The 27,912-nt window shown below is 40.3% G+C and overlaps 1 protein-coding gene across 1 annotated transcript in view; it reads left to right on the top strand.

Moving 5' to 3' along the window:
* The window catches only part of pot1 (protection of telomeres 1 homolog), a 67,753-nt gene that overhangs the window by 10,650 nt on the left and 29,191 nt on the right, over nucleotides 1-27,912 (top strand). Inside the window, exons 2-9 of the mRNA XM_037768230.1 lie at nucleotides 6,278-6,411; nucleotides 9,530-9,602; nucleotides 13,364-13,464; nucleotides 17,939-18,046; nucleotides 20,878-20,958; nucleotides 24,070-24,196; nucleotides 26,621-26,751; nucleotides 26,937-27,230. Of these exons, the coding sequence (XP_037624158.1) occupies nucleotides 6,292-6,411; nucleotides 9,530-9,602; nucleotides 13,364-13,464; nucleotides 17,939-18,046; nucleotides 20,878-20,958; nucleotides 24,070-24,196; nucleotides 26,621-26,751; nucleotides 26,937-27,230 (1,035 nt within the window). The 5' untranslated portion in view covers nucleotides 6,278-6,291. The remainder of the gene's footprint in view (nucleotides 1-6,277; nucleotides 6,412-9,529; nucleotides 9,603-13,363; nucleotides 13,465-17,938; nucleotides 18,047-20,877; nucleotides 20,959-24,069; nucleotides 24,197-26,620; nucleotides 26,752-26,936; nucleotides 27,231-27,912) is intronic.

A 27,912-nucleotide genomic window follows, 5' to 3' on the forward strand; every position in this document is an offset into this window, starting at 1 on the left:
TTCATAGAAGTCACAGATCAGTTCATATCCCAGTTTATGAGTCACGGTTTGGTGCGAGTTTGGTACAGCGAGGGGAAAAAAGACAAATGCCTATAAGGATTTATTTCTTTTCTCTTATTTTGAACAGTGTGAAAGACAGACATAATCCTCCTGCTGGGGACTGAGGCAGCATTTTGCCCACTGGCAATTTTGGTAAACTATTTGCACCGGACCGTGACCCCCGAACCGTTATGGTTCGGCATGAATAATGACTAACGAACCGTTAACAGCCTTAGTTTGCGCCCCAATCATGATGTTGTTGATACTGCGGCTTTAATGAGCAGCTGACTGCTGTCCTCTTTCTCTGTGTACAGCGGGGATGTTTTGTATTATTGAGCCTGTGTCAGCTTCTTCTTATCAGCTGCTGCTGGTGAAAGTAGGTTCATCTCTCACTGCCCTCTGGGAGGATTACTCTGATTCCTGCTGCAGAGGAAACTCCTCCAGTCTGCATGGAAATATCCTTTTTAGATCTGTGTTTTCTACCCATGGGTGAGGAGATAAGACAGATGATTTGTGGGGGGATGCATGGCTAAAAACATATCTCCAACGCACAGACAGTGTGTGTCATTGTACCTCCTCCAGTTCTTCTGAAACACTGAATAATTTAAGCCTCTTCTGATGATGAAGCAGATGAAACGACACGAAAAGGAAAAAATATTCTTTAGTTTTACAGTTCATTCTAGATTCATAGTAACTTCAGCAAGGCACTATCTGGGTTAGATGTTCAATTCCCTGTTACTGCTCAACCAATTTGCTGTTTCAAAGTAACACTGACCAGCTGATGTACTGGTCTAGCTGCTTGTCTGCAAAGACATCTTAAAGATAACTAAATTTACGCTACACCGACATGGAAAGCATATCATTTAAACCTGCATTAACAACCTTGATTTAGTTTTTATGGGCCACAACAAACTGTGATCACAACATAGACATGTTATCACCTTAAAAATAACATGTTGGCAACCAGCTGCGTACTTTTACATCCAGCAGACACGGAGCGACATGACATTGGAGTCGTGTTTGTGTCCACCTGATAAATATAGGTCCTTCTGGACAAAAGTGGTAGTGTGTTTCGAGCACCAGAATCCCTTTAGAAAACCTCTCGTTTTACTGCAGCAGAGTCTGAAAGTCTGCCACGTGCAGTCTCGGTTCTGGTTCTACCGTGCCTCCCTTTCCTCCATATTGGAAATCGATCGAAATTGGCTTCCGCTTTCGATTTTTTTAGTTAGTTTCCTTACTCCATAGCTCTTCTACTCTTGCTTGGTTTAACATAAAGTCACTGCATCTCCCGACAGAACAACACCACGGTTGAATTTCAGCCCACATATACGTTTTTTCAGCTCAACATTGTTGAATCAGAGCAGCTGATATTAGTAGCGAGAGCAACAAGGTAGCGGACTGCTGAGTACCATCTCACAGCTTTGAGCACACAGACGGTGAGATGGAAAACCAAATTGTGACCCTTAAATAGAAAGTCAAGTTGAATTGTGGATTTGGAGAATCGTGACACCCCTAATAACTATATAGAAATGGCTAATCTTCTCACTGATGGTCTTGTTTACTTATGTAGATCATATAAAGGCATCAGTATCATCAGTTAACTTAAGTAAAACCCAAACTAGCGAGCTGAAAGAGGCTAAAAAGCTCTAAAAGCTGAGGGGAACTGCAGAGTTTGTGACGCATTTCTAGTGGCATCTTGTACATTATGCATATTTCATGCATTGCTAAGATAAAACTATTGATGAGAGCAGGTTTGAACTGTATTCTGTGATTCTGTGAGGATACATGTTTGTACTCGATGGTTGTGTCGTGCGGCTTTTAACATTTTTTACCTTTACTTTTTTGTCCTGGGGGAAGTGCAGACGTGAGACAATTTAAACAGGAGTGTCTGTGTCCAGGGTCTGTCTGTTTTCTGCTCTCGTCCACAGAGAGCCCGTGACTCAGTGCTGAAGTGTGTTTTTAAATGGGTTTTAATAAATGGGGTTCTTTGAGCTCTGTAGAGCTGCTCTCCCTCGACACACTCCCTCCGCTCTGCACTCGCAAGCTGCTCCTGACCTGATAAAAAAAAAAAAAATGGAATCACCTGCTGAGCTGTGTTAGTTTTATTTTTTATTTATTCAATAGGTGAAACTGCTGGAGCGTACGGCGGTGGCAGCTGGAGGTTTTATGTTGTAGAAAATGAACCTCGCAGGCAACACTGAGCCAAGTGCGTTGTGAGTTCACCTCTGTCCATAATTAATGAGAGAGCTGAGGAAAATTGGAGATTGTAAAACAGCAATTAAATATGCGAGTTTGGAGTTTAGTTTGTTTCTCAGTGGATGGTGGGAGAGAGTCATGAACAGTGTACTGTTTGGGAGCTGCAGATTCAGGTGACGATTCTCTGTTGGTTCCTACATCTCAGTCCACACAAGAACACAAAAATTATTCCCAACTTTCCAAGCTTATTTTCCCTTGGCGGCAGTAACTTCAAAACACGAACAATAGTAACTAATTATTTATTTTTTTATAGTTATTTGACGCCTATTTCTTCACCTTTATTTATCCAACACCTTTCGGGCACACACACGACCCAAGGGGCTGTGGTGAAACTAGGGATGCACCGATCCAGCTTTTTCAGTCCCGATAGCGATACCTGGGCTTTGGGTACTGGCCGATACCGAGTACCGATCCATTACCAGTGTTTCATCAATAAGCTGTATGCTTCACTGTGTGGAAGTGACTGTGATCATTTATTCATGTGTAAGGAAACATCAGGCTTGACTTAAACACTGCTTTCCTAACTTTGTAAAACAAAATGTGACCAATAAATACAAAGATATATGCATTTATTTATTTGTTCTTTATTAGTAAAATCATAAATCGTACACCGGCAACTTGGCAAATTTAACAGGAATTATAACAAGTGTTACAAGTTACAAGTGTAAACCTTTTAATGCAGCAACAAATTGGTCAAAATGTAAACATGAATTAAAATTACAGTATCTAATGTATATGGTATATAAACATAGAATTTAATTAAATGGATCGGCCCCATTGTCACCGACATCCGATCCAGTATCGGTGCATTCCTAGCCGAAACCAAAAGTAAAATTTGGTTCATATGTTTTGATGGATGACGAGATGGGAGTTGCTGCTTAGCATCGTGCCTCGCTGGTAGTTCGCCATTTTTGTTGTTGTTGTTTGAGGCGCATGCTCATTACACAAAGCAACAAAAGGCCGGCACAAATTTAGGTGGTGACATTATCGTTTCCCAAATGCTTGTTTTTTTAATACAATACAAAAAAATGTGGTAAAATGGATGTATGAAAGACATTTCAAACCATCAATAGACGTGACTTACACTTACCGGGCTGGTAGGGACTCTGTGTCATGCTCAGTGGCACTTCAGCAGGCCACACTGTCTTCAGAGGGGAACAGATGTGGAATATTTCAGCCTGTGCGACCATCGAGCGTCCTCCCACCCCAACAGTCACGTCTAGTTTGCAGTCCTAGCTGCTGCACAGGGCTCATGTTTGGAGATCCATCCTCTGTCGCTCTCAGCCTCCTCGTGAACGATGTTGTTGGGATGAACTTGAGTTACCCTCTGAGCTAATGAGTGTCCCGCAGCAGCTGAGCGGTGGGTCTCGGTGACGCTCAGAGGAGCAGGAAGGCCGCCGTCTGCTCGGGGTGGCCCGGCCGACATTTGGCAGGGATCAGCTGCTGTCCCACCGCGGGGGGATCAGCCGACTGTTTACAGCCGACTGGTGGTCTCTGATATGTTGCTGCTACGTGGGAGGGACAGCTCAGTACCTGAAGCTGATAAACAAACCAGCTCACTGCATGTGTAGATAAGGTCCTGAAGGGCCAGGTGTCAGGATTTTATCACACAGGTGGGTGCTTGTCATGTCGGCAGCAGGTCGCGGCATGTCGGAGGAGCCACTGGCTCCACAAGTAATTTTCATCGCTGTAAATCAACGTTTCTTTGAATGATAACCTCGATGTTACTCGACACAGACACCTGCAGGGTCTAATGATACTATAGGTGTATATTACAGTATGCCATCTTGGTTATGGTTGTGTTCTGATAGCTGATTTCCCCTTTGGCAAAATACCTGGATTCCCTTAGCTCTGAGGTTAATGGATCTTTTGAATTGGTAATTTGTCTTTTTTATGCCTCTGCACCGGCAATAGCCGTGGACGAAGGCGCAGAGCAAAACTTTAAAATCTCTTCAGCCTATGTTAACCACAGACGTTATTAATCTAACTAAAAACCCATTGACTTCCTGACGAAGGAACCGGACGTGTTAAAATGCTATCTCATTTCTGGGTTTTAGGAGCTTTCCTCTAGCACTCTATTCTGGTGTCACTGTCACACATAAAAACAGGCAAAAATCACAGACTAGTTTTAGTGTATAAGCTGTTGAAAGCTGCCAGGTGAGCTGCAGGTGAAGGAGAGTCAGTGAACCTGCAGCTCTGTGAGGTTTGGGATGTTTTGGGGGCAGACAGAGTGACTTGTAGCAGCTGTAGGTCAGATCCAAAAATGGTCCGTGGCAACTTCTCACAGAGCAGCTCTGAACTCATGAATGAATCACTCATCGTGCTCTAATTCAGGCCTCGGGCTCCTCCCCTGGGGTGTAAATCAGAGAGGTTTATTTGATTTCATTTTTTTTCCTGGCTGGGTTTTCTGCCTGACCGAGCAGCTGACTGTACGGCCGAGTGAACATCTCGTTGTACCTCGCAGGCTGTTCCCGCTCTGCCGTCCTCGGTCAACGAGATACCACCGAGGGACTCGCCGGTCAAATCTGCCGGAAATCAAACTAACGAGCTCTGACAGGAAGCAACGTGCTACCTGCTGGGAACGCGGCCAACACTTTTCTGGGTTCCTCTCTGAAACGCCTCGCAGTCTTTAACCCTCCCGCCGTGCTGTCGACATGGATCTGGTGTTTCCTGTCACAGGGCTTATCCTGGTAATGAGTCGTCTGTGGTGGAGGACAGCCAGACTGGACTTGAAACCGAAGACCTTGAAACCAGAGATCACAGGTTGGATCGGTGTCCGTCAGCAGCTGTGTGTCCTGTAGACGGACGACAGCTTGAAGCCTGAAACCACTGACATTCACTTCTGTCCAAACCAGATAAACATGAACTGATGATTCATTGGTGACATCATCATTTACAAACCAGAGACTGAACTCTAACCCAAACTGACTGGTGTCATCACGATACTGGAATTTCTAACCTCAATACAATATTAAAAATATTGATATTTGATACCCTTTTTGAAAAATGTACTCCCGATTGAGGGCACAACATTTTTTTATTTGTATTAAAAGATAAATATAAACAAGGCCAGTGTTTCCCACAGGATTTAATGAGACTGTAGTGGGTGGATCTTGGACACTTTAGGGGGCATGCTCCTCCGGAAGAAAATGATGTACATTTTAAAGTTAAATACATCAATCTGGTGCACTTTGAGAGCAAAATTGAGAGGCTAGATCTATGAAGAAATTTGTGCTTTTGTAATCAGTTGTGTGCTCTAGTAAACAGTTTAATCAAAAACTAGGGCTGTCAATCGATTAAAATATTTAATTGTGATTAATCACATGATTTTCCATAGTTAATCGCGATTAGTCACAAATTAATTTTTATCTGTTCAAAATGTACCTTAAAGGGAGATTTATCAAGTATTTAATACTCTCATCAACATGGGAGTGGACAAATATGCTGCTTTATGCAAATGTATGTATATATTTATTATTGGAAATCAATTAACAACACAAAACAATGACAAATATTGTCCAGAAACCCTCACAGGTACTGCTTCTAGCATAAAAAATATGCTCAAATCATAACATGGCAAACTGCAGCCCAACAGGCAACAACAGCTGTCAGTGTGTCAGTGTGCTGACTTGACTATGACTTGCCCCAAACTGCATGTGATTATCATAATTAATGGGAAACACTGAAAGCTGTAACATGATAAAGACAACCCGCAACGATTATATTCAACCGGAGCGAATGAGAATGAGGGAAGTGACTAGAAGACAAGTGAGAGGAGGCGGGTCTATGTGGGCACTGCAGCGGAGTGTGTGTGTGTCAACTCGCTGTCGAAGAAAAGAGAGCGAGAAAGTGCAGCTGGTAGCGCTGTACCGTCTGTACCGTCTGTACCATCTGTACCGTCTGTACCGTATTGAAACATTTTGACACCAAAACTCACCCAGTTTGTTGGTATAGAACTTAATTTTTGATTCATGTCCCTCAGGTCACCTTGACGTCATGCCTCAGCGTGTGCTGTTTGAGGGGGCGGGGCCAGACGCCCAGGTACCAACACACCTGACCGGGATTTCCATCTCGCTCATCAGCACCAGCACCGACTACTCCAACAAAACAGTCAAGGTTTGTTACAGCAGGCCCACAATCACAGTTACACAATAGGTCTCCAAGATAGGAACTGTATCTGAGTGATGGAAAGTAACTAAGTACATTTACTCAAATACTGTACTTAAGTACAATTTTGATGTGCTTTACTTGAGTATTTCCATTTTCTGCTACTTTTTTACTCCACTACAAATATTTGATAACTTAAGTTACTTGCAGATTCTGATTAATAATACAGAAAAGAACAAATAAATCATGATGTATTATACTAGATTAAGATAAATTAAAAAAAAGTATTGTTCCCGAGGGGTTTGGGGAATTATAATCTGATAATATAATAAACGTTATTCTGAAATGGGCCATTCTGCATTATGAGTAATTTTACTTTGTTACTTTTGTACTTTTACTTAAATGCTCAATATATTATATTCTGCTGCTAGGGGTCTTTCAATCAATGCAAGCCGAGCTGCCGCTAATGTTTGCTCAGCTTGTTTCTTCGATAACTTCAGATCCAGGCGTCCAACGACTAAAATCCTTCATCTGGTTAAATATATATAGTTAAAAATGAACAAAATCCAAAAAGTTTATCGTAAAAATGTGGCTTAAAACTGGAGGCAATTTATGACCACAACGCTGACGCATGCACAGAGGGGATATGACGACATCTACAGAAGACAAAATGAAACGCACCGTTAATATTGATTAAAACTACAGATTTTTCAGGTTTGAAAATTGTTGGAAACATTTGGGATAATGTAAGTACACAACTCAACTATACAGTATATATAACATAGGTCTAATCGTTTTTAGACATGAGGAAAAGTTCTATATTGTATTTATATTATTCTACTTTTGACAGAGTAAGAGACAGCAGATTATTGCTAGTCTTACTTAAGTACAAGATCTGACTGCTTCTTCCACCACTGCTGTATCTACACTACACTATGCTGTGTTTTACCATCAACTCTGATCTAACTCTCCAGCTACATATAAGGAACATAACTAGAAGAGTGCTTCTACAGAATATTGCCAAGGGCAGACCTTTTTATTCTCCCAGAGATGCAGTGAATCTTGTGCATGTTGATCACGGCAGTGCACCGTTCACAGGTCTTCTCAGAAAGTGTATAGATCAGTTACAGCTCGTTGAGAACGCTGCTGTTTTAACTAGAACAAAAGAAAAGAGCTCACATCACCCCTGTTGCATCACTCGCTGCTGCTCACCGTACCAGTAACTACAAGTCAAAGAGCTGCTGTGAAGCTGATGTCTGTAGTCCTGAACACACACTGTGGATTCCTCTGCCTCTGAATCCTGACCTGGTTCTGAGATGTACGACCCAATTTACACCAAAATCCCCAACAACTCACTTACAGTACTGTAGCGCTTCTTCCTTTGAATGAACCTGGAAATATAGTACCACAAAGAACAGCAATTTCCAGGAAAATACAAAACAGTCGGAGCTTTGCTTGTAGGGATGCACCGATACCGGATCTTATGTATTCCAGATTTAAACCCAATGCTATCAGGGAACCATAACGTTAATGAGGTAATCACAGTGAGGAGTACGGAGCGGTCACGGCCGGTGTACAGCGGAGCAGCAGCGCTGGATCGGAGAGGTCAGACACACAGTTCAAAGTAAGCGAGTTACGCATATTGACCGTCATCTTTTCTTGTAAATTGTCCGGTGTAATCGGTAACTCCGGTTTTGTCACAAGTTTATCAACCGGGGGGAAAAATGTCCTTACCGTCACATCCCTACCGGATCGGATATCGGGCCGATACTGACTCAAATAGCTGGATTGGGTGTCTGCGACAATGGGGTCGATCTATGTTTATATACCATATACATTATATACTGGAATTTTAATTCCTGTTAAATTTTTGACCAATTTGTTGTTACATTAAAAAGGTTTACACTTGAATTTTAATTCCTCTTAATTTTGAAGATTTTTTTTACCAAGTTTCTGGTGTACTATTTATTATTTTAATAATAAAAAACAAGTCACTTAATTTATGTTATATTATCTATCTACTCACCGGCCACTTTATTAGGCACACCTGTTCAATTGCTTGTTAACACAAATAGCTAATCAGCCAATCACATGGCAGCAACTCAAAGCAATTAGACATCTAGACGTGGTGAAGACAACCTGCTGAAGTTCAAACCGAGCATCAGAATGGGGAAGAAAGGGGATTTAAGTGACTTTGAACGTGGCATGGTTGTTGGTGCCAGACGGGCTGGTCTGAGTATTTCAAAAACTGCTGATCTACTGGGATTTTCACGCACAACCATCTCTAGGGTTTACAGAGAATGGTCCGAACAAGAGAAAATATCCAGTGAGTGGCAGTTGTGTGGACGAAAATGCCTTGTTGATGTCAGAGGTCAGAGGAGAATGGGCAGAGGGGTTTGAGATGATAGAAAGGCAACAGTAACTCAAATAACCACTCGTTACAACCAAGGTATGCAGAATACCATCTCTGAACGCACAACACGTCCAACCTTGAAGCAGATGGGCTACAGCAGCAGAAGACCACCCGGTACTAGCAAGGTGTAACTAATAAAGTGGCCGGTGAGTGTATATAAATACTGGTATCGGTATCGAGACTGAAAAAGTTGCATCGGTGCATCCCTATTTGCTTGCACTGAAGCCCTTAATGTTTTTGTTGTTATGGATGTTTGTTCAAGAGTTAATTAGGAAAGGAAATAAAAACACTTACAATTCTAATTTGCACACTTTAATGAATAAATTAGCTGAAAGATGTTTCGTGCAGCTCTTCACAGGTATCACAGCTCTTCTGTAGAGTTCAATCATTTCATGTATTTTCCTACACTTATGTCCATGTGTTTTTCTCTGCATTCCTGTTTATCTGTCAGCTGCCACCACCTGTTCACTTTCTTTTCTTTCCGCGAGGCTATTTTCTTGTTCTTAATTCGTGCGCTGCTGGAATATATCTATGAAAAACCAAAGCAGCAGAATAATCCACCTTCTGTCTCGCAGCTCATTTCCCTGAGGCGCTCATCAGCGTTGCTCACTTTTCTGACGTGTCTTTGATCAGCTGACAGGCTTCAGTGAGACCTAAATGCTTTTCACTTTGTCTCTAAGTTAAGTGTTGTTATTTTTTTTCAAATTTCTCCAGGGGAACGTGGTTGGTAAAGGCCCGCTGGTGTCGTTAGCATCTGACAACTTCATCCTGAAGACTGTCATCCAAGGTAACACTCAAGCATCTGTGTGTATCAGCTGTCCGCTTGTACCTGAATTAGATCCAAGCAGCTGCCTGCTGCGTTCTGTTTGTTATGAATCAGTTTTCTGGTTCAGGTGTAAAAGTGAGTTCAGTGGTGTTGTATTTTAAAGGGCACTGTTGCTACAAGGAATCAAACCAGCAACCCGTCAGTCACAGCAGGACATCATCTTTTGTGGGGTTTTTTAGCGTTAGATTAATAAATTTTTTATGATTCATCATTATTTATTGGAGTTGTTGGTGGTCTGTGAAATGCAGAATGACTTTATTTGACACTCATTGCCTGTAGTTAATGAACAATGTGGCTTTTTAGTTTAGTAATTTTTGTGATGTAACTTTAAAATTGAGGCATAATTCACACCTATATACCATAAAACTTCAATTAAAAGCCGAGCCCCTTTTACTCGCCGGGTGTGGTTACACGTTTTGACCAAGCGGCAACATCGTGGAAGTGCCAAAAACTGCAGTTCTTCTAATGACCACTTGAGGCTCCAAATGTGAGTCAATCCCCATCGTACCCCATTTTAAAATGCACAACTTTACAACAGAAATAAACAAGTTTGTAGGCTGGCACAAAAACGGTTTTGATCTCTATAGCTAATTTCCCCGTTTATGACAACTGTACGGGGTGTGGATTTTTATACAACCCACCCATTTAAATTACATTAAGGCTTAAAGTTTTGACAAATAAATGCATGTCTCAATGAGACGCTGGGTAACTTTTGTCAATATTAGGGCTGTCAAAGTTGGCGCAATAACAACGCAAATTTGTTTTAACGACACTAATTTCTTTAAAGCATTAATGCAACTTGCAATTTTTAGGTTTTAGTGGGTGCAGTTTTAGCTAAAGTGAAGATACTGGTATCATATGAAACTAGAAAAGCAAAGGAATCCACTGGTACCAACCAAGTCATACTAGCCTGTTGTGAATGAAGCGAAATAATGCTCTGAACTTGCGCTAAATTTTGACGAGAAAAAACTGGCATGGCCATTTTCAAAGGGGTCCCTTGACCTCTGACCTCAAGATATGTGAATTAACATTGGTTCTATGGGTACCCACGAGTCTCCCCTTTACAGACATGCTCACTTTATGATAATCACATGCAGTTTGGAGCAAGTCATAGTCAAGTTAGCACACTGACACACTGACAGCTGTTGTTGCCTTTTGGGCTGCAGTTTACCATGTTATGATTTGAGCATATTTTGTATGCTAAATGCATACAATATTTGTCATTGTTTTGTGTTGTTAATTGATTTCCAATAATAACTATATACATACATTTGCATAAAGCAGCATATTTGTCCACTCCCATGTTGATAAGAGTATTAAATACTTGATGAATCTCCCTTTAAGGTACATTTTGAACAGATAAAAAAAATGTGATTCATTTGCAAATAATCGTGATTAACTATTTTAATCAATTGACAGCTCTAGTCAATATGAACATGCTACATATCATTAGATTGGTTAGATTCCCCACAATTCAATCATTCAGTTCATTCATCAGTGAATGTTGTCGCAGTGAGAGGTCAATTTCTTTTTCAATGTGTGTTTTTTTTTAGCTCAATCAGGAGAACACACTGAACTGCAGGCTGCAGAGTGTGTTTACCACTACGACCACCAACAGCCCTCGTCACATGTCATGTTGCTTTGTCATACGTCAGCGGACTAATTTGCCTAATCTATGCAGGTCTTTAGATCACGGTGGAAATGCCAACTACAATGGGCTGAAGGAACCTTTTAGTTCCTTGAAAAGTAAACGGGACTAAAATTACCAGGAACGCCTTGGTGGAAACGCGGCTTAAATACTGTTCAATACTCTCTGTTCCCTCAAAGGTCAGCACCGTGAAGACAGATTGCCGTCAGTCAACGATGAGAATCTCCATGTAAAACTTCACAAAGCTTTGATTGTGTACAGAAGGTTTATCGGAGCTTGTACTGCTGGAAAAATGGGACTGAACCAGAAAGTAAATGTGCCGTAAAACCAAAAACTCGGATCCCAAAGCTGCGTACTGTAGTACTGCAGAGTTGATGGTGTGTGGTGGTTCGCTGTGTGCGAGTGTGGCTCTGTCAGGACACTATGTATGCGTTAAGCTGTTTAGCTGGTCGGGATTGTAGAAGCAGACGGAGCCCAGTGTGTCTCATTGTTGTCTCGTCTGTGGCCTTCTTATCTCTGAGCAGCCTGATTAAAGAGCCACAGAGAGCTGAGGCTCTTATTGTGGCGGGGGGACATCCTCCCTTTTATTCATTTAAACTCTCTGACACCCCGCCTGTGTCTCCCAGCTGCAGGATGAGCAGGTCCACCTCTCCTGTATTGTTTGGTTTATACACAGTCTGTCAGTTTTGGTACAATGTTAGACCTGCTGGTGCATTGTGGGGTTTTGTTTATTTCGTGACAGTGTTTCTCCTATTTCTGTTTCTTTTGTGTGTAGTGGCATTCATAAAATCCACCGTCATTCTGGTCTGTTGTTGTCCCATCAGTAAAGTAGACTGTTGTTGTTCTCTGTCACCACAAGATGGAGAAAACTAGCGAGCAGTGCTGAACAGATGAGCATGACACTGAGCCACCTGAAAAGTAATGTGTGGAAACGTTTTGGATTAAACACTGCAGATGCCTTATTAAAAATACAACGTCCTTACTGTTCTATTAATCTGTCTCTCAAGTGAGGCATTGGAGGCACCATCAGTAGGGATGCCACGGTGAGGAAATCTTCCCAGTTAATAAACTTGTGACGACACCAGTGTTAAAGATTACACTGGACGTTTTACAAGAAAAGATGAAGCTCAATTTATGTACATACCATGGCCATGACCGTGGTCAATACAATGGTGGGGACGGTGGGCAAGTAATGCAATCAGTGTATGCCCGAACACCACATAACATCGGTAAAGGCCTTTACACACTGTGGGGCGTGACGGATAACTGACTACACACATCATGTTGGTCCACTTGGATCTTCTGTTAGCTAAGTGAGACTAAGATTTTCCTGTCCCGGAGATAGGACTGGAATTACTTACAGACTACGTCTGAAAGATAAACCTAGTTTTCTTTCCTGTCAATTAGTATTGTATGGTCAACGGAATTGCCTATTTCGTCTTGTGCTGTAGAGTATATTGGCGTGAAATCGTAACTGCACAGGAAGTGTTTTTGTTGTTGTTCTTGAACAAAAAGTGAGAGCCCTAATGCAGATTAAAAGAAGACTCACGTCATGATTAGGGTAACAACTACCGATTATTTTCTTTAATCTCAATCTCTTTAATCTCTCTTTTTTGATCAATCAATTAATCTTTTGATCCATAAAATGTCTGAAAATAGTAAAAAAAAATACTAATTACAGTTCCCTATGGCCCAAGTTTTGTTTTGTTTTGTCTGACAATCATTCTGACCCCCAAAGATATTCAGTTTATTATCACATAAGACAAAGAAAATCAGAAAACTCTCACAATTGAGAAGCTGGAATTAGAGAATTGTTTGCATTATTGCTTGATAAATAATGTAAACAATTAGTTTATTACCAAAATAGTTGTCAAGTAAGTTTCTGTAGATTGATTGCATAATAGGGTTGATTGGATTTATTGGACAGTTTTCGTGAGCCTAAACAATCCAGAGTTCCCTGTCTCTTTGTGACTTAATGTTTATAAACTCATCATTACATATACAGTATGTATCGGTCATACATGACAGAGATCGTCACCTGAACGCCTCATCATGTCCTGCGTCTGTTTTGCAGAAGATGATCCCTCGCCAAACGCCTCATCTCAAAACGCCTCGATCAACGTCGTCCTGTTCGGAGCGCTGGCCAAGGACTTCGATCAAGCTGTCAATCAAGGGGTAGGTTCACTCGGCCATCAAAGTTCTGATGTTTAGGCTGCTTTCACACCTGTAGCTGGGTTCATTTGGTCCGGACCAAGGGGTAAAATGACCCATGATGCATTTTAGTTCTGGTTCGGTTCCTGTTCAGACTGACTTTTTACAAAGGAAACAGAGGAGTAAACATGATGTTGTACAGACTGACAGGAAACTTACTGATTGGACAGTTTTGACGATTGTCATCCTGCATCACCAGGACCCACGTGGGGAAATAAAACTTTGGTGACAGACAGAAGTTTATGCAGCACTCAAATGCTTCTGACGTGTATATTTATGTTCTTTGGTGTCACAAAGCTCACGAAGAAATAAATGAGTACAAGCGTTGTTAGTACCATTACACTGCAAATTGATATTGACAGAAATACAGTATATTCATAATATAAAATAGATATCCACCACATTATAAGTACCACAGATAACAGTAACTCTGTAGGAGATTTTTCAGCCCTGAAATATGAATGGTGTATTATATGAATCTATATTTAGTGTGCACAGACATGCTGTGGTGTTAAAGTGTGGATGGAGATGATGATGACGACGGCGTCTGGCAGCTAAATCTAATTTACAGTTGGAGTTATTTTCTGTTTCCTTTTCTCTCCTCTGAGTCACGTGAGTGTTAACAAATTCTGCTGGTGTGTTTGTTCGTCTTTATCTTCACAGACAACTCCAACATTTTATTTATTTTTTTATTTTTTCAACTTTATGTTTATTGGGAAAAGTTAAACAAACAGACATTCAAGTTATTACAACATTTTTTTTAATTTCAAACTCTTCTGAATATAAATCCAAATCTTGTAGTTCGTATAGATGTCCTCTACTTGCCTGTTGCTCTCCTCCCTCGTTTGCACCTTCACCCTCATCCAATGCCCTCCATCCCATCGTCGACTCATCACTTCTATCTGGGGCACAGTACCAATGCAAAAACCATTAGTTACCCAATAAAACAACAACAAAACAAGTAATGTACACACCAATAATACTATAAAACCATAACACTGACATTAGCGGCTGCAGTTACCCAACACGTCACAGGAACGCTTACAATATAGATTAATGAAACACGAGTTTCCCATGCCTCCCCCATCACTTTAAGCCAGGGTGACTGACAACTCAACATTATTTGGATGTCCCATAATGCTTTGCAGAGAAGCCAGAATTATCAGTTATTCGTTTGTTTGTTAACCCTCATCCTACCAACATATCTAACGTACAAAGACTACCGACTGGGGTCCTTGGGGACACCAAGAATAAGAACTGCTGTAAGAAACAACCATCGTAGCAAAATGTTAACTTATATCTTCTCAAAACTTTATTAGTTATTAGGGTTGTAATCGATTCAAATATTTAACCACATGATTGTCCATAGTTAATCGTGAGTAATCACACATTTTTTATCTGTTCAAAATGTACATTAAAGGGAGATTTGTCAAGTATTTAATACTCTTATCAACATGGGAGTGGAAAAAATATGCTGCTTAATGCAAATGTATGTAATTATTTATTATTGGAAATCAATTAACAACACAAAACAATGACAAATATTGTCCAGAAACCCTCACAGGTACTGAATTGTTATTGACTAAGTTTGGAGCGTACCGATGGATTTCTTAGGTTTTCTAGTATCTTCACTCTAGCTTTAAAACTGAGCCCGCTACAACCTAAAAATCCCAAGTTGCGTTAATGCGTTAGAGAAATTAGTGGCGTTAAAACAAATTTGCGTTAACACATCATTATCGCGTTACCTTTGACAGCCCTCATAATTGACAATTGTTACATTTTCAAACATTTTCTCTCCATGAATTCTGATTATTCATGAGACAAACAACCAAACAAGCGTCTTTTCCTGGTTGTTTTCCTCTAAATTAACTGGTTTTAATGGTGTCATTTAGAAGCTGTGTTTTAATGCGAATTTTAATTTGATTTTTTTTTTTTTCTTGGATGTATTTTGGTTTCATAAACTGCCTTTTTATTGTTGCTGTTCAGCTTGTTGTAGTGCTAACACATCTGGCACAGACAGTTTACTGGCTCTGCTTTTCCCCCTTAAATCCGTCACTCTGCTTGGAATAACATGATTTATTATATTTAACAGATTTATGTCAGTTGTCTTTGTCAAACAGAGAGGAGTTACTCCCTTGAAGCTGGGTCTTTACAGCCTGTGAGGGTTGAATGAACAACAGTTGTAAAGCCTTTTTATAATATAAATATTCATGTGATGCTGATGAGGTTGCATTATGTTATTTTCATTAAAAATCAAGGCTTGGCTATTTGGGAGGCGTGTCTGAGGAAATTGTATTTTTCTGCATCATGAAGCCTGTGATTTGAATTAGGTAATAAGCAGACTGATTGTATGATTCGTTGATTACATTCTGTAGGATGAGATGAATTCATTTACATATGATGCGTTTTGAAGAAGCGTGCGCTGAGCTGTGTCAAGCTTCTGATGGTTTGAAGTAACTGAATCCTGTTTATCCAGACCTAAACCCAGTGGTGGGAAGTAACTGAGTACATTTACTCAAGTATTGTACTACAGCTTTGTACTTTACTTGACTATTTTAATTTTCTGCTACGTTATACTTCTACTCCACCACATCCCAGAGGCAAATATTGTACTCTACTACATTTATTTGACAACATTAGTTACTTTGCACATTCAGATTATTAATATAAAATATAATTCAACTAGGGCTGTCGAAGTTAGTGCGATAATAACACGTTACGTGTTAACGCCACTAATTTCTTTAACACATTAATGCAACTCGAGATTTTTAGGTTATAGTGGGCTCAGTTTTAAAGCTAAAGTAAAGATACTGGCATCATATGAAACTATAAACACCTAACTGCTAACCACTAAAAACTGCTAGCCGCTAGGCCAATTCATGCATGAGTAAAATGCCGCATGCAGGCAGTGCCCTTAGTATTGTAACAACAGGAACGGCCCGCGTTTCCCATCATGCCTGCCTAGTCTCGAGTGCAGGAGTGAGCAGTTTATATTCACTGTTTTATGTTCCAAAATGCAAATGTTATGTGTCTGTTTAGAACACGGTTAGTAAATTAGAATTTTGTGCTGTTTTATAGTTTTAACCACTTAATCATCTCTTGAGTACAGCTGTATTTTCTTTTCAACACATGTAGGAGGGCGGGGGCGGAGAAAACCCCCCCCCCCCTAAAAAAAACCTGTTGATCTTGCTTTTGATTTCGATGGTCGAGATCGGAAGCCAATTTTGATCGATTTCCGATTTAGAATCGATATCGTGACACCCCTAAAAAACATTTTGTGAGCATGTGCCAACAACAACAACATCAAGCGTATGGTATCGCATCATCTACCGTGTATTTCTCACGTGTGTTTTCGTGAAAAAAACGTAGTTTGTTGACCTCATCGGGGATTCCTCCTAGTGAAAGATCTTGTAGTGTGTGACCTCCTGTCTCCGGTCAGTCATGTAGTGTGAAAACCACAGCGACTTAAAGACAGCCAATTACAAGACACTAAGTTGTGTAGTGTGAACAGTACAGCGATCCGACCACTTTGAAAGTCTATTAGTGTGAACTACTGTAGGCTTTAAGTAACATTTTGAATGCAGGACTTTTAACTGTTACCATGAAATCAAAATAGATGTTTTAAGTTTTGTTCATCGTATTGTTCTGGTCGTCACCTATACGAATGTATTTGGCCAAACAATGACAAAAAAATGTTGTTTAGTAGGTATTGTTAATGATATTTTAGAGTTTGTAACCACGGGTGTGTCACCACATCAACCAGGACTGGAATCTTAAGGATTACAACTTTACGGCCTGCTTCAAAGAATCCGTGCATCCTTCCTGTATCAGTCTCTGCTGTGACAGTTCACCTCCTGCAGCTCCCTTGAACTTCACAAACAAAGTGACTCGTTTACTTCCAGTCCACTCCGATACTGTCACATGGGATGTTGTTTACAGAGCGCTGAGTCTGGTTTTGACCTGGACAGGGACAGTGAACACATCAGGGATAATCCTCCCGTCAGCAGCATCTCGCAGTGGTTTTGGTTCCCCCTCACATACAGCGGCATCTTGATGGAACTCAAAGCGCCGTAAAGCTCGTTGAAGGCAGGAAGTCATCACAGCTCGAGCCGCTGTACTCGGCTGCAGATCACAGAGGTCTTGTCAGGCGGTGTGTCTCTGTAACATGATTATTTAGACTATCTGCTGTCCCTTTGTCAGCCCGGAGCGCAGACTTTAAAGCTGTCTCGGGGGCAGCTGACACGCCTAACAAAAGACAATCTCCGTTTTCACACCAGCTTATCATCGGCGACTTGTTGTGACGTCTTCCTCAACATCTCCAAGGATGCAACATCAATCTGTCCTCCCTCTGGGAGGGAAGGATGTATATTTATCTCTCTGCTTTTGCTCTCAGTTTTAATCCCTGATTTCTCTGCTTCTTTTTGTTCATCTTGTGCAGGATGTGGTCGTGGCCTCTGGCTTCACTGTGGGCAAATCCCCCACAGCTCACAAGGACAAGCTGCACCCCTGTAACCTGCTGCTGTCAGGAGACGACGCCCGCGTTTATGTGAGAACTTTTATATATCTATATGTACCTTATGTGTGTCTGCATATATAAATAGGCTCTTTCTCAGTGTATAGAGAGGCGAAGTCCCGCCACTTCCGGTGGACCACTATGGGACCTTACTTCGGAAAAAACTGTATCTAACGGCGAGAGACAAATCATTTTTTTATCCCGTTTGAATTGCGCCATGAATCACACACATGATGTTTGTCAATTAAAAGATAATTTTGTAAGACAAGAAAGTCATTTGTTATAAAACTGTTGAAGTATCAGACTGTGAAAATACGTAATTAGAAAGACAACAAAAGTGTTGTAGTGACGTCTCTCTAGGAAGCTACGATGCCTGTGTGTTTCCTACTGAGATGAACTCACACCAGCAACAGGTCTGATTGTTCTTTCTCTTCCCGGCTGACGAAAAGACCAGAACCACCTGTCACAAAAGCGGCCTCGGACCAGTTGTTTTGTTCCCCATCAGGGTACGATTACTGCGTTCACAACCGCTCAAACGAACCACACCAGAGTTCGATTAAAGCAGACTCAGTGTTGGCTTGTGACAGCGACCAAGGTGTGGAGAAATATATTCTAATAAGCCTGCATGTGACGAAGGAAGGGGAGCCAAATCTGAACGGCTTGTTGAATCACAAGTTTTCTGATCTGTCCCCTTTAAAGTTACGGTTAGGGTAAGGATTGGGGTAGAAATGTATTTAATTTTGTGATGTAATGGTTAGGGTCATTGAGGGTTATCACAAATTGTGTGTGTTTGTAGAACTGTCTGCAGGCTGTAACCAGTCCGTTAGAGCGTGAGATCTTGTGCATGAGTTGTAAATTGAACATGACTCATCTTCGTCTGCGTCTCACTCTACGTCAGCGTCAGACAGACACAACAACAGCGACTCTACCTGCAGACAAGTCTCTGTTTACCTGCTTATGAATCACACATGCTTCTCCTGTTTGACCCGAAGGCATCACTACATTAACTACATTAACATTCCTCAGATTCACAGCTGACACTACTCATCCGTTCATTTTCAGACGTAACCACGTCACATGCAATTTAATTTTTTTTTAGGGTTCACAAATTCAGTCAAACAAGTACAGGTTATTCAAAAACTAGATTGTAAAATGGATCTGAAAATTGAGGTCTAGTCCAAAGATTGACTTTTATGGCTCTTTCACAAGCCGTAGTCCTTTTTTCTAGTCCAGATCAGAGTGACATTGATACTTTTGGTTTGTTTTCTATTTAGTTTGGTTCAGTTTCACAGTGCACAAATTAAAGCGAACCAAATAAAACATTTTATTGGTTGAGGAGTGTCTACAAAGGAGCAGGGTCGAAGTTTTTTTACACTTTAACTTTAACTGCGCACAAATCCCTTTTCCTCCAGTTTATCTCAAATGACTTTATAGACGTCACTATTTTTGTGGACTTTATTTAGAATATTCTGTATGTTCGCTTCGTTCCAGATGAACTATGCCATAGTATACTATACTATGAGTACAGCCTGTAGTATGAAGCAGGATTTGGGGTTAGCGAGGTAACTTCAGGGTTAACCCTTCAGGGTTTTCAGTCCTACGACGTTGGTTCACTTCTTACCGAGGTAGATCGCCATGGTAACTGATGCTGAACAGCTAACGAGCTCCAGAGCAGGTAATGTTCCAGATAAGAGATCAGCTCGTATAAAAACACCGCCTGCTGACCAATCAGAGCTCGGTGTGCAGATCGTATGATAATATTACACAAAAGATGAAGAAGTTAGAGTCATAATCAGGCTAAAAGCAACACAGTTTAAACTGACAAATGCAGGAAGGACAGCTGGCAAAACAAATCGCCGACTGTGTGAAACAGACTTATTAATAAATACTTCAGAGTTGTGCATTTACAGTCCCGCAGATTGCATGCATTGCCTTGCATTTTTGCTATCGGTACTTTTATGTGTGCTGTGGGTGATAATAAGATATGAAAGTAAGCCTGCTTACCGTTTTGAATTATGTTCTTATATTTATTTTTTATTTGCTGCCGAGTCTGTTTCACACCGGCGGCGTCGGGTACGCAGCTGAAAGAAGGATAAAAGTGCAACAATTCCCCTAAAGGGGAGAATAAAGTATCTTCTAGTCTTCTATTCTATAAGCAACATATTAATTTAACGGAATACACAAAGTAATTATAGTCAGATCTATCGTGCTCTAAATGGATGTTAGTCTGTTAATTTATGCATTCGCACATCGGCATTTTTTTTCTTTTGCCAGCTGTCCTTCCTGCGTTTGGCAGCTTCAACTGTGTTAATTTTATTCTGGATTATGTGTTTAAATTCTTCATATTTGTCTAATATGATATTTCTCTCTTGGTTTGTAAAATGTGCCGCCCCGCTGACAGTAGACTTGTCCATGTTTGTGATTGTTCAGATGCTGCAAACAGCGCCCCGTTGTGTGTAATGTAAATGCGCTCGTAGCCAGATTGAGAAACCCTGGGTTGATTTACTGAGTTGATAACCAGCGTCGAAGGACCCGCTTAGCGGGATCTCGGTTGTTAGGGTTAGTTAAGCCAGATAACGAGAAGATACCCTGGGTATGTTGAACTCGCTTCGTAGTACAGGCCTCGGATCAGTCCTGTCCCACTCATGTTAACCTGTCATTTACCTGTGTCCATCTTAACAAATGCCCACACAAGCAGCCTGCTTGGTTCACTTCCGGGTTATGTTCTCACTGCTTTTATGCGAGAGTTTATAGATATTATTCCACTCTCCTCACTGCTTCACTCATCCTGTCATTTTCTGTGTTTCCTCCAGCAGCTGTGGTGTCTGCTTCACTGTAATGTCTCCTCTGTCTTCGTCCTTCAGGTGTCCCGCCTGCCGCTGCCGCCTCCTCCTGATCCCATATCCCCATCGGCTGACAAGAGGAGCTCTGCGGTCTCCGTTGAGGTCAGAGTCAGAGGCCTGGTTAGCTGTACAGGCTGCTGTAGTGTGTGTTGTGAAGGTCTTGTACCTGTCAGGATGCTTCATGTCAGCTGCTGGCTGTCGTAGAGCCACCTCGGCCGGATCGGGGTCTCCCCAGACCTCTGGGTCTCTGTGGTGGTGGTGATGTGGAGACGAGGATCGTCACTGTTTAGTACCCGAGTCTTAAAACTCCGAAGCTTTCAATAACTGCTTTAAGCAACTTGTCGCTTCAAACATGTAGCATCAGACACAAGCGCAGAACAAGTAGAAGCTGAGCAACTTTTTAAAACGCGGTAACAGAAAAAAAAAAAATCTGACATTTTGAGAGGAAAGTTTAAATTTAAATGTGAATATAATATTAATAAGTATGTTTTCTTTAGTGTAATCACCCGATATTAAGAATCGTTGTGTTTTTGTTAGCTTAGAATGAGCCGTTTACTGTATATCCACATAAGGAGCGGGTCCTCTTCACAGAGATTACAACTTTTCATCCTCCTTTTTTATTTTATCATAACATTTCAGCACTTCAACACTTCAGCTTTTTAAAAAAATATTCAGACTTTTGTCATAAAATTACAATTTATTTGTCATGATATTGCAGTGGTTTGTCATAACCCATTACTACTTTTGGTTATAACATTATTTTCTTTGGCCCTTTATAATTTTGTGCTGCAACAATTCATGCAATACAACATTTTTTATTGTGCTAAATAAGTCAAACCCAATTACTACCAGACAAATATTTTGTAAAAAGCTTAAAAAATACCATAATTCCATAATGTACACACATTATTTCCACTTTGATGTTTTAAAGGGTTAGTTCAGATTCACCGAAGTCACACAGTAACACAAACTAACTAACTGATCAAGGCAGCGGTAGACCAGTAACTCCTGTGTTCTGAGAGGTAAAATGACTGTTTTGTCAATGGAGTCTGGTGCTTTTGAAGAGAACAAAGATAACTGCTTCAGCTCCCAGTTGGGAAGGGCTGTCTGACAGCAACGTAAAGCGGTGAAAATATTCTAAATATAGCGTAGACTTAAACTGATATAGATTTTTTTAGGTGTCTAAAATCCGTCTTGCTGCTGCCCCCGTCCACAGCAGTACATTACTTTGCTCCTGTCCTGCTACTCCTGTCTGTTTCTCCGAACTCCATCTAAAAACACCTGAACAATCCCTTAAAGTTAGGAAGTTATGCTAAAACTAGCCTCCACTTTATGAGTAAAATACAAACTTAACAGCGGTCCCAGATGTTGAATGTTGTTCAGGAACGGACGGCTTTTAAGGGATAAAACAAAACACTTCTGTTTCTCAGCGAATGTAAAGCAAAATCGCAAAAACATGATTAAAGCCCGTCTGACTGTCAACATGCTGAGACACATGAGAATGAATATGGAAGTCAGCTGTGAACAGTGGGTAAAGACTCCACAGAGATAATCTGCTGCCGCTGTTAAAGGTATCATAATATAATATAACATTGATAGAAACCACAGGAAATATTAAGCCAAGGACAGATCAATAAAACAGAATAACAGTGAGGTGGAGATGTGATAAGCATTTTTAGAACGGAATAAATTAACAGACAGAATAACACTCACAGCATAAGAATAAATAAAAGAGATAACATCTTTTCAGAAGCCTGTGATCTCAGTTTAAAGGCTCGATTTTAGTTTGGACTCTTTGAGTTTGAGCAACACTGTAGAACGAATGCCGGTAAAAATACATTTTGGCTAGACTGCCTCTCTGGTTTCCTCTTTTATGAGCGTATGCTCACTTTTCAGATCTTCATTATTCTGCTCTGAAAGTCACATCTGACTGAGGAAACGCTGAAAAAGACGGGGGAGGTTTGAAACTATCGGATGCTCTGATCAGTCGTTTCCTACGCTTTTAACATTTATCAGAGATGACATTTGTTTAGTTAAATGCCAAGATTACAAAATCTGTCAATCTCAAGAAAAGATTAATTGTTTGACTCATCAGTTGTCCTCAGTTTGTCTTCATCATCAACAGTTTATAGTTACACACATTCTAACATTTCATATACTATCTGTATATATATATATATATATATATATATGTGTGTGTGTGTGTGTGTGTGTGTATCTGTTATTGATTAAGATATTATTTTTAAACCTTAAAGAAATCTTTTGTGAAACATCTATTAACATTATTTGAATCACTATTTTAAAGTTGCAACTGATGATTATAGTACTTTGTTAAACGGTTAATAAATACTTTGTAAAGCATCTATAAACAATATTTAGATAGATAGTTAATATTTTCTCAATGGTTAATAATTGTTTCGTGTTCCATCTATCTATGTAATGTTTAAAGATGTTTTACAAACGATTTCTTAAAGGTTTACAAATCATTTGTTAATCACTAACACATACTTAATATCGTATATAAAATGTGTGTAACAATAAAATGTTAAATAGTGTATTAATGTAATCAGAATTTAATTGTTATTGTCTCTGATCAGCTGTGATACAACATATAAATATAAAATAATTATTTCATATTACAAAAAACTAATGATAAAATAACAGAAATTATAGCATTACTGATAAATAGTAAACATTATTGATAATCATTTCATTGTTTGTTAACGGTAAAATAACTATTAACTAAGTATAATTAACTATCAGTTTACCATTTATAAATGATGGTTATTAAAAAGTGTTGATAACCAATTAACTAAATTAGCTAAAAGCAAAACATGTTCGATACACAGACCTTTAAAAATGTATTTTAGTTCATGTGGTTACAGTGTTCATTTTCTCCGTCTATTATCAGCTGTGTGTCTATCTGGTTTCTGATTATATGTGTTATCTGTCCCACAGTATGTACTCGATAGATCAGATTCCTCCATGTCTCTTTTTGTGGCGTGTGATTGCTTTTCAGTGTCGTCGTTCTAAAGATTCGTGCCAATTGTTTGTCTTGTTCTTCTACTCTATGTAATGGGCTCATACTAAGAAGATAGTGCTGCTCCAGTGGGAAATTTACTTTTTGAGTGGAGGGGGACTTAAAACTAACACTGTGTTAATAACCTGAGCTGCTGGTGCCTCTTTTTTAACTAAATCTTCATTTCTCCTCAGGTTTCCAGGACGACCAAAGCTCCAAAATACACGTACGTCCGACTGGGCGACCTGAAGGACAAAGCTGTGGTCAACGTGTACGGAGTGGTGGTCTTCTTCAAACAGCCGTTCAAGAGCCGCGGCACAGGTCAGTCTAGAACCAGATGATGGACAAAACATTGGGGAACTATTTAGTATATGTTTTCTCATACTGGCAGTGCTGCAGCGCCTCTTTTCACCCTCTGTCTGAAACACTCTGTTTAAGCTCAAATGCAAATGTGTTACTTGGTGACATCACCACGTTACAGAAGAAGGCGGGACTTGAAGCAAGGCGTTTCATGCCGTTCAGGAGCAGTGTTCTTTGGGGGAGAGTATTTCCCTTTGGTGTCGACTTTGGGCTTTGTAACTTTGCAGACCTTTTGCATGCAAAAAAACTATATAACAGGGAAGAGGGAAAATCACAGAACTATAACAGGTCCTCTTTAAGTCAAAGTAATATTATGAGAAAAGCCATAGTGTTATGAAAATAAATGTATAATATTTTCAAAAGAAAAGTCTTAATTTCTTAAAAAATAAAGCAGTATTTTCTCACAAAAAAATTATATTGTTAGATGAAAATACAGCGATTACGAAAAAAAGGTGTAATTTTACAAGAAAGTGAACATTATCAGAATAAGTCATGAGTGAAAGTCAAAATGTTCTAAAAAATAAAGTAGAAATTTTAGCACAAAGCCGTGTTTTTTTTCTTCTTCAAAATGTCATAATACAATACAAATAAAATTATACTTTACTCAAAACGTCTTAATGGCGTGTTGTTTGAATAAAGTTGCCATTTTACAAAAAAAGGAATATCATAATGTTATGATAAAAAAAGGTCAATACAATGAGATTAGGTCATAATTAAAAAAAAAAAGTCTAGTCTTTTTTTTTAAAGTCAGAATATTATGGGAATAAAATTGTGATTTTGTCAGTTTACAACAAAAATAAAGTTGTAATATGAATTTTATTGATAAAATTCAGATTTTCTTGCATAAAATACACTATTCACAATATAATATTTTTTCTAAATTTTAATGACTTTTGTTTTCATTTAAAAATTGTAATGAAGTTCATCGGCATGTAAAAGTGTAACAACTCAGTCTGGTTTTAAAACACTAACTGCTCTTTAGCTCCATTCAACAGAGTGAAACGGTGAAGAAGTCTGAACCTTTTCAGCACCACGGACAGAGACATTGAGACACTCAGCAGCATTTGTGTTTAAAAATGTAGGAAAGATGGATAGTTAGTGGTAAGAAGGACCCAAACACATAAACCATATCACTTCTTCTGAGACAGAAATGAGCTGATGGAAAGAAAAGAAGAGAAAATCTTGAATCATGAAGCGTGATAAGCTGGATCCGATACACAGTTTTGTTTGATCTACTGAACCTCTAGAATAATGTTTAATCATTTACTTAATTTCCCTTTTAACAAACTGCAGCTGATATCATCATATCAAGCATTATGACAGAGGAGCGTTCAGTCGACCTGCAGCCATGCAGCACAGGATGATGAAGTGTGCGTGTGTTTTTATTGTGTTTTGGGAAGGACGATAAAGAAAAAAGCAGCATCCAGACTGGAAACTGTCCAGACTTTGTCATCATATTTGCGGATCCTTCAGGCGTCTTTTAAAGTAAACAGAGATATTGGAAAAATCCATCTGATCAGACACTGAAGAAACACACACACACACACACATGCTGAGATACACAGTCATATTCACACAGATCAGATATGCACAGACATGCACAGACTTAAACGCACATGTGTGTATACGTACAGTATAAGTGTACGTATAAATACCGTAAAACTTCAATCAAAAGCCGAGCCCCAATTAGACGCAGTGTCCCTTTTACTCCCCGAGTGTGGCTACACGTTTTGACAAATAAACGCAGGTCTCAAATGTGGTGACTCGCTACCTTTTGAAGTGGTCATAAAGTTTATTCCTCGATTATTTTGATTTTTTAAGTCTGTGAGGGTCCACCGATCAAAAGAATCAAAATGTTTTTTCATAGAAATGAAACTAAACAAAGACTGCACTTTAACTGACGTAAAGAATATTTTCTCTTTCTCCTGCACCGTGTTGATGGATATGCTGTTTGCATGTCTGTAAAGGGGAGACTCCTGGGTACCCATAGAACCCATTTTCATTCACATATCTTGAGGTCAGAAGAGCTCATTCGTTCTTCGGAGGCAGACCATTAAATTAGATAATAGAACGACAAAAAACGCCCCAAAAAAACAACAACAGGTGATTTACTCAGTCAGTCGCAGATAGCCGATATATTCGTCCAATTGCCCAACACTACTTCACTATTGGCGGGTGTATTGCTCAGGACTCAAGGAAGTGCAGTGTGAGGTTGTTTGGACGAGCCGGTCTCGAGAAAGCTGCTGGCAGCAGCACCGGAGGCCAAGCAACCAGCCCGTTCTCACCAGGCCCATTTTGAACTGGCACTGCACTAGTATTATTAAACATGCTCCATCACTATCAACAAACTATGAGATCTGACCACAGGACGTTTTCTTTCCACAGACTTCTGCTCCAGCCTGAAGATTACCGATCAGTCAAACCAGAAGATCGGCTGCACCATATTCTGTGAGAGGCTGGAGGACCATCCCCAAATCTTTCAAGTCGGAGACATCGTCCGCCTGCACAGAGTCAAGGTCCAGCCTGAATTATTATAGAACGATTCTATGAGTAACCCTACCTCATTTTATTTTGTAGTTGTGAAGACAGAAACTAAAACATCCCAATCCACGAGCGTTGTTCTAAAATTGAGATTCTGTAATTTAGAGATAATCTATGTTAAAGATGTCCGTGATGAATGATTCGAGGTCTCTCTACACAGGCTCAGTTCTTCAATAACTCCATGACGCTGGTCAACACCCATGGTTTCTCTGTGGTGACGTTTGACGGGGCGGAAGGCGGATCCATGGAGCCGCGGACCTCCAGCCGCTCCTTCCACTTCGACCAGGAGGACCGTCGGACGGTGGAGGATCTGCGATCGTGGGCCGCCAGTGAGGCTCTCCTCCCCTCGGGTCCCCCAGTCCCTCTGTCTGCCGTTCAGCCCAAAGCTTACTTCGACCTGACCTGCCAGCTGCTGGCCAAAGCTCCCATCGACACCACCTGCACCCTGCTGAGGGTAAGAACGCCGCAGACATGGTGAACCACACATAAACTGAAGAAGTAGTTAAACAAGTTGGATTGAATATGTGGTGCATTTGTACAGACTGAAGAGTCAGGTTGTGTTTATCAATGTTTATTATGGGCTCTATTTTACAATGAAAGAATGACACAAACGCACCAATGCTACACCTTTTTGTCTGAAGAGGGAATAGAAGTTTCTACAAAGGATTGATGAAGCTGAAGCAAGTGTAAGAGCAGTGGTTCCCGACCTGGGGATTTTTTTGCTACATAGTAGAAAGATCTAACTAAATATTCTGCTTCAATCCATATTTGTTGGCATTTAGCATTTCAAAAACAACATTTTCTACTGCGGTCAAAAACTTTTTGCGCTCTTGCTTGACGCACACAAACAGAGGCCCGCACCTGCGTTAACGGGGCGGTCTAGCAGCAATCTAACAACACCATAAGTTACATTTATTTGACCACATTAACAAATCTCGGATCAATGATTCAGGTAGACCAGACTAACATATTCTGCCCCTTCACTCTTTCTGCTACTAGGGGATGGAGAGAGGGGGGATGGCAGGTTAACAAGGAGCATTTTTGTCATTTTGCTTACAAGGGGAACGGCAACCCTCCTAAAATCTGTCTGTTCGCTACATTGATTAAAAACGACAGGACATGTCAGGATCTGTCAG

The sequence above is a fragment of the Sebastes umbrosus genome, chromosome 4 (genome assembly GCF_015220745.1).
Source record: "Sebastes umbrosus isolate fSebUmb1 chromosome 4, fSebUmb1.pri, whole genome shotgun sequence".
Classification (NCBI taxonomy): domain Eukaryota; kingdom Metazoa; phylum Chordata; class Actinopteri; order Perciformes; family Sebastidae; genus Sebastes; species Sebastes umbrosus.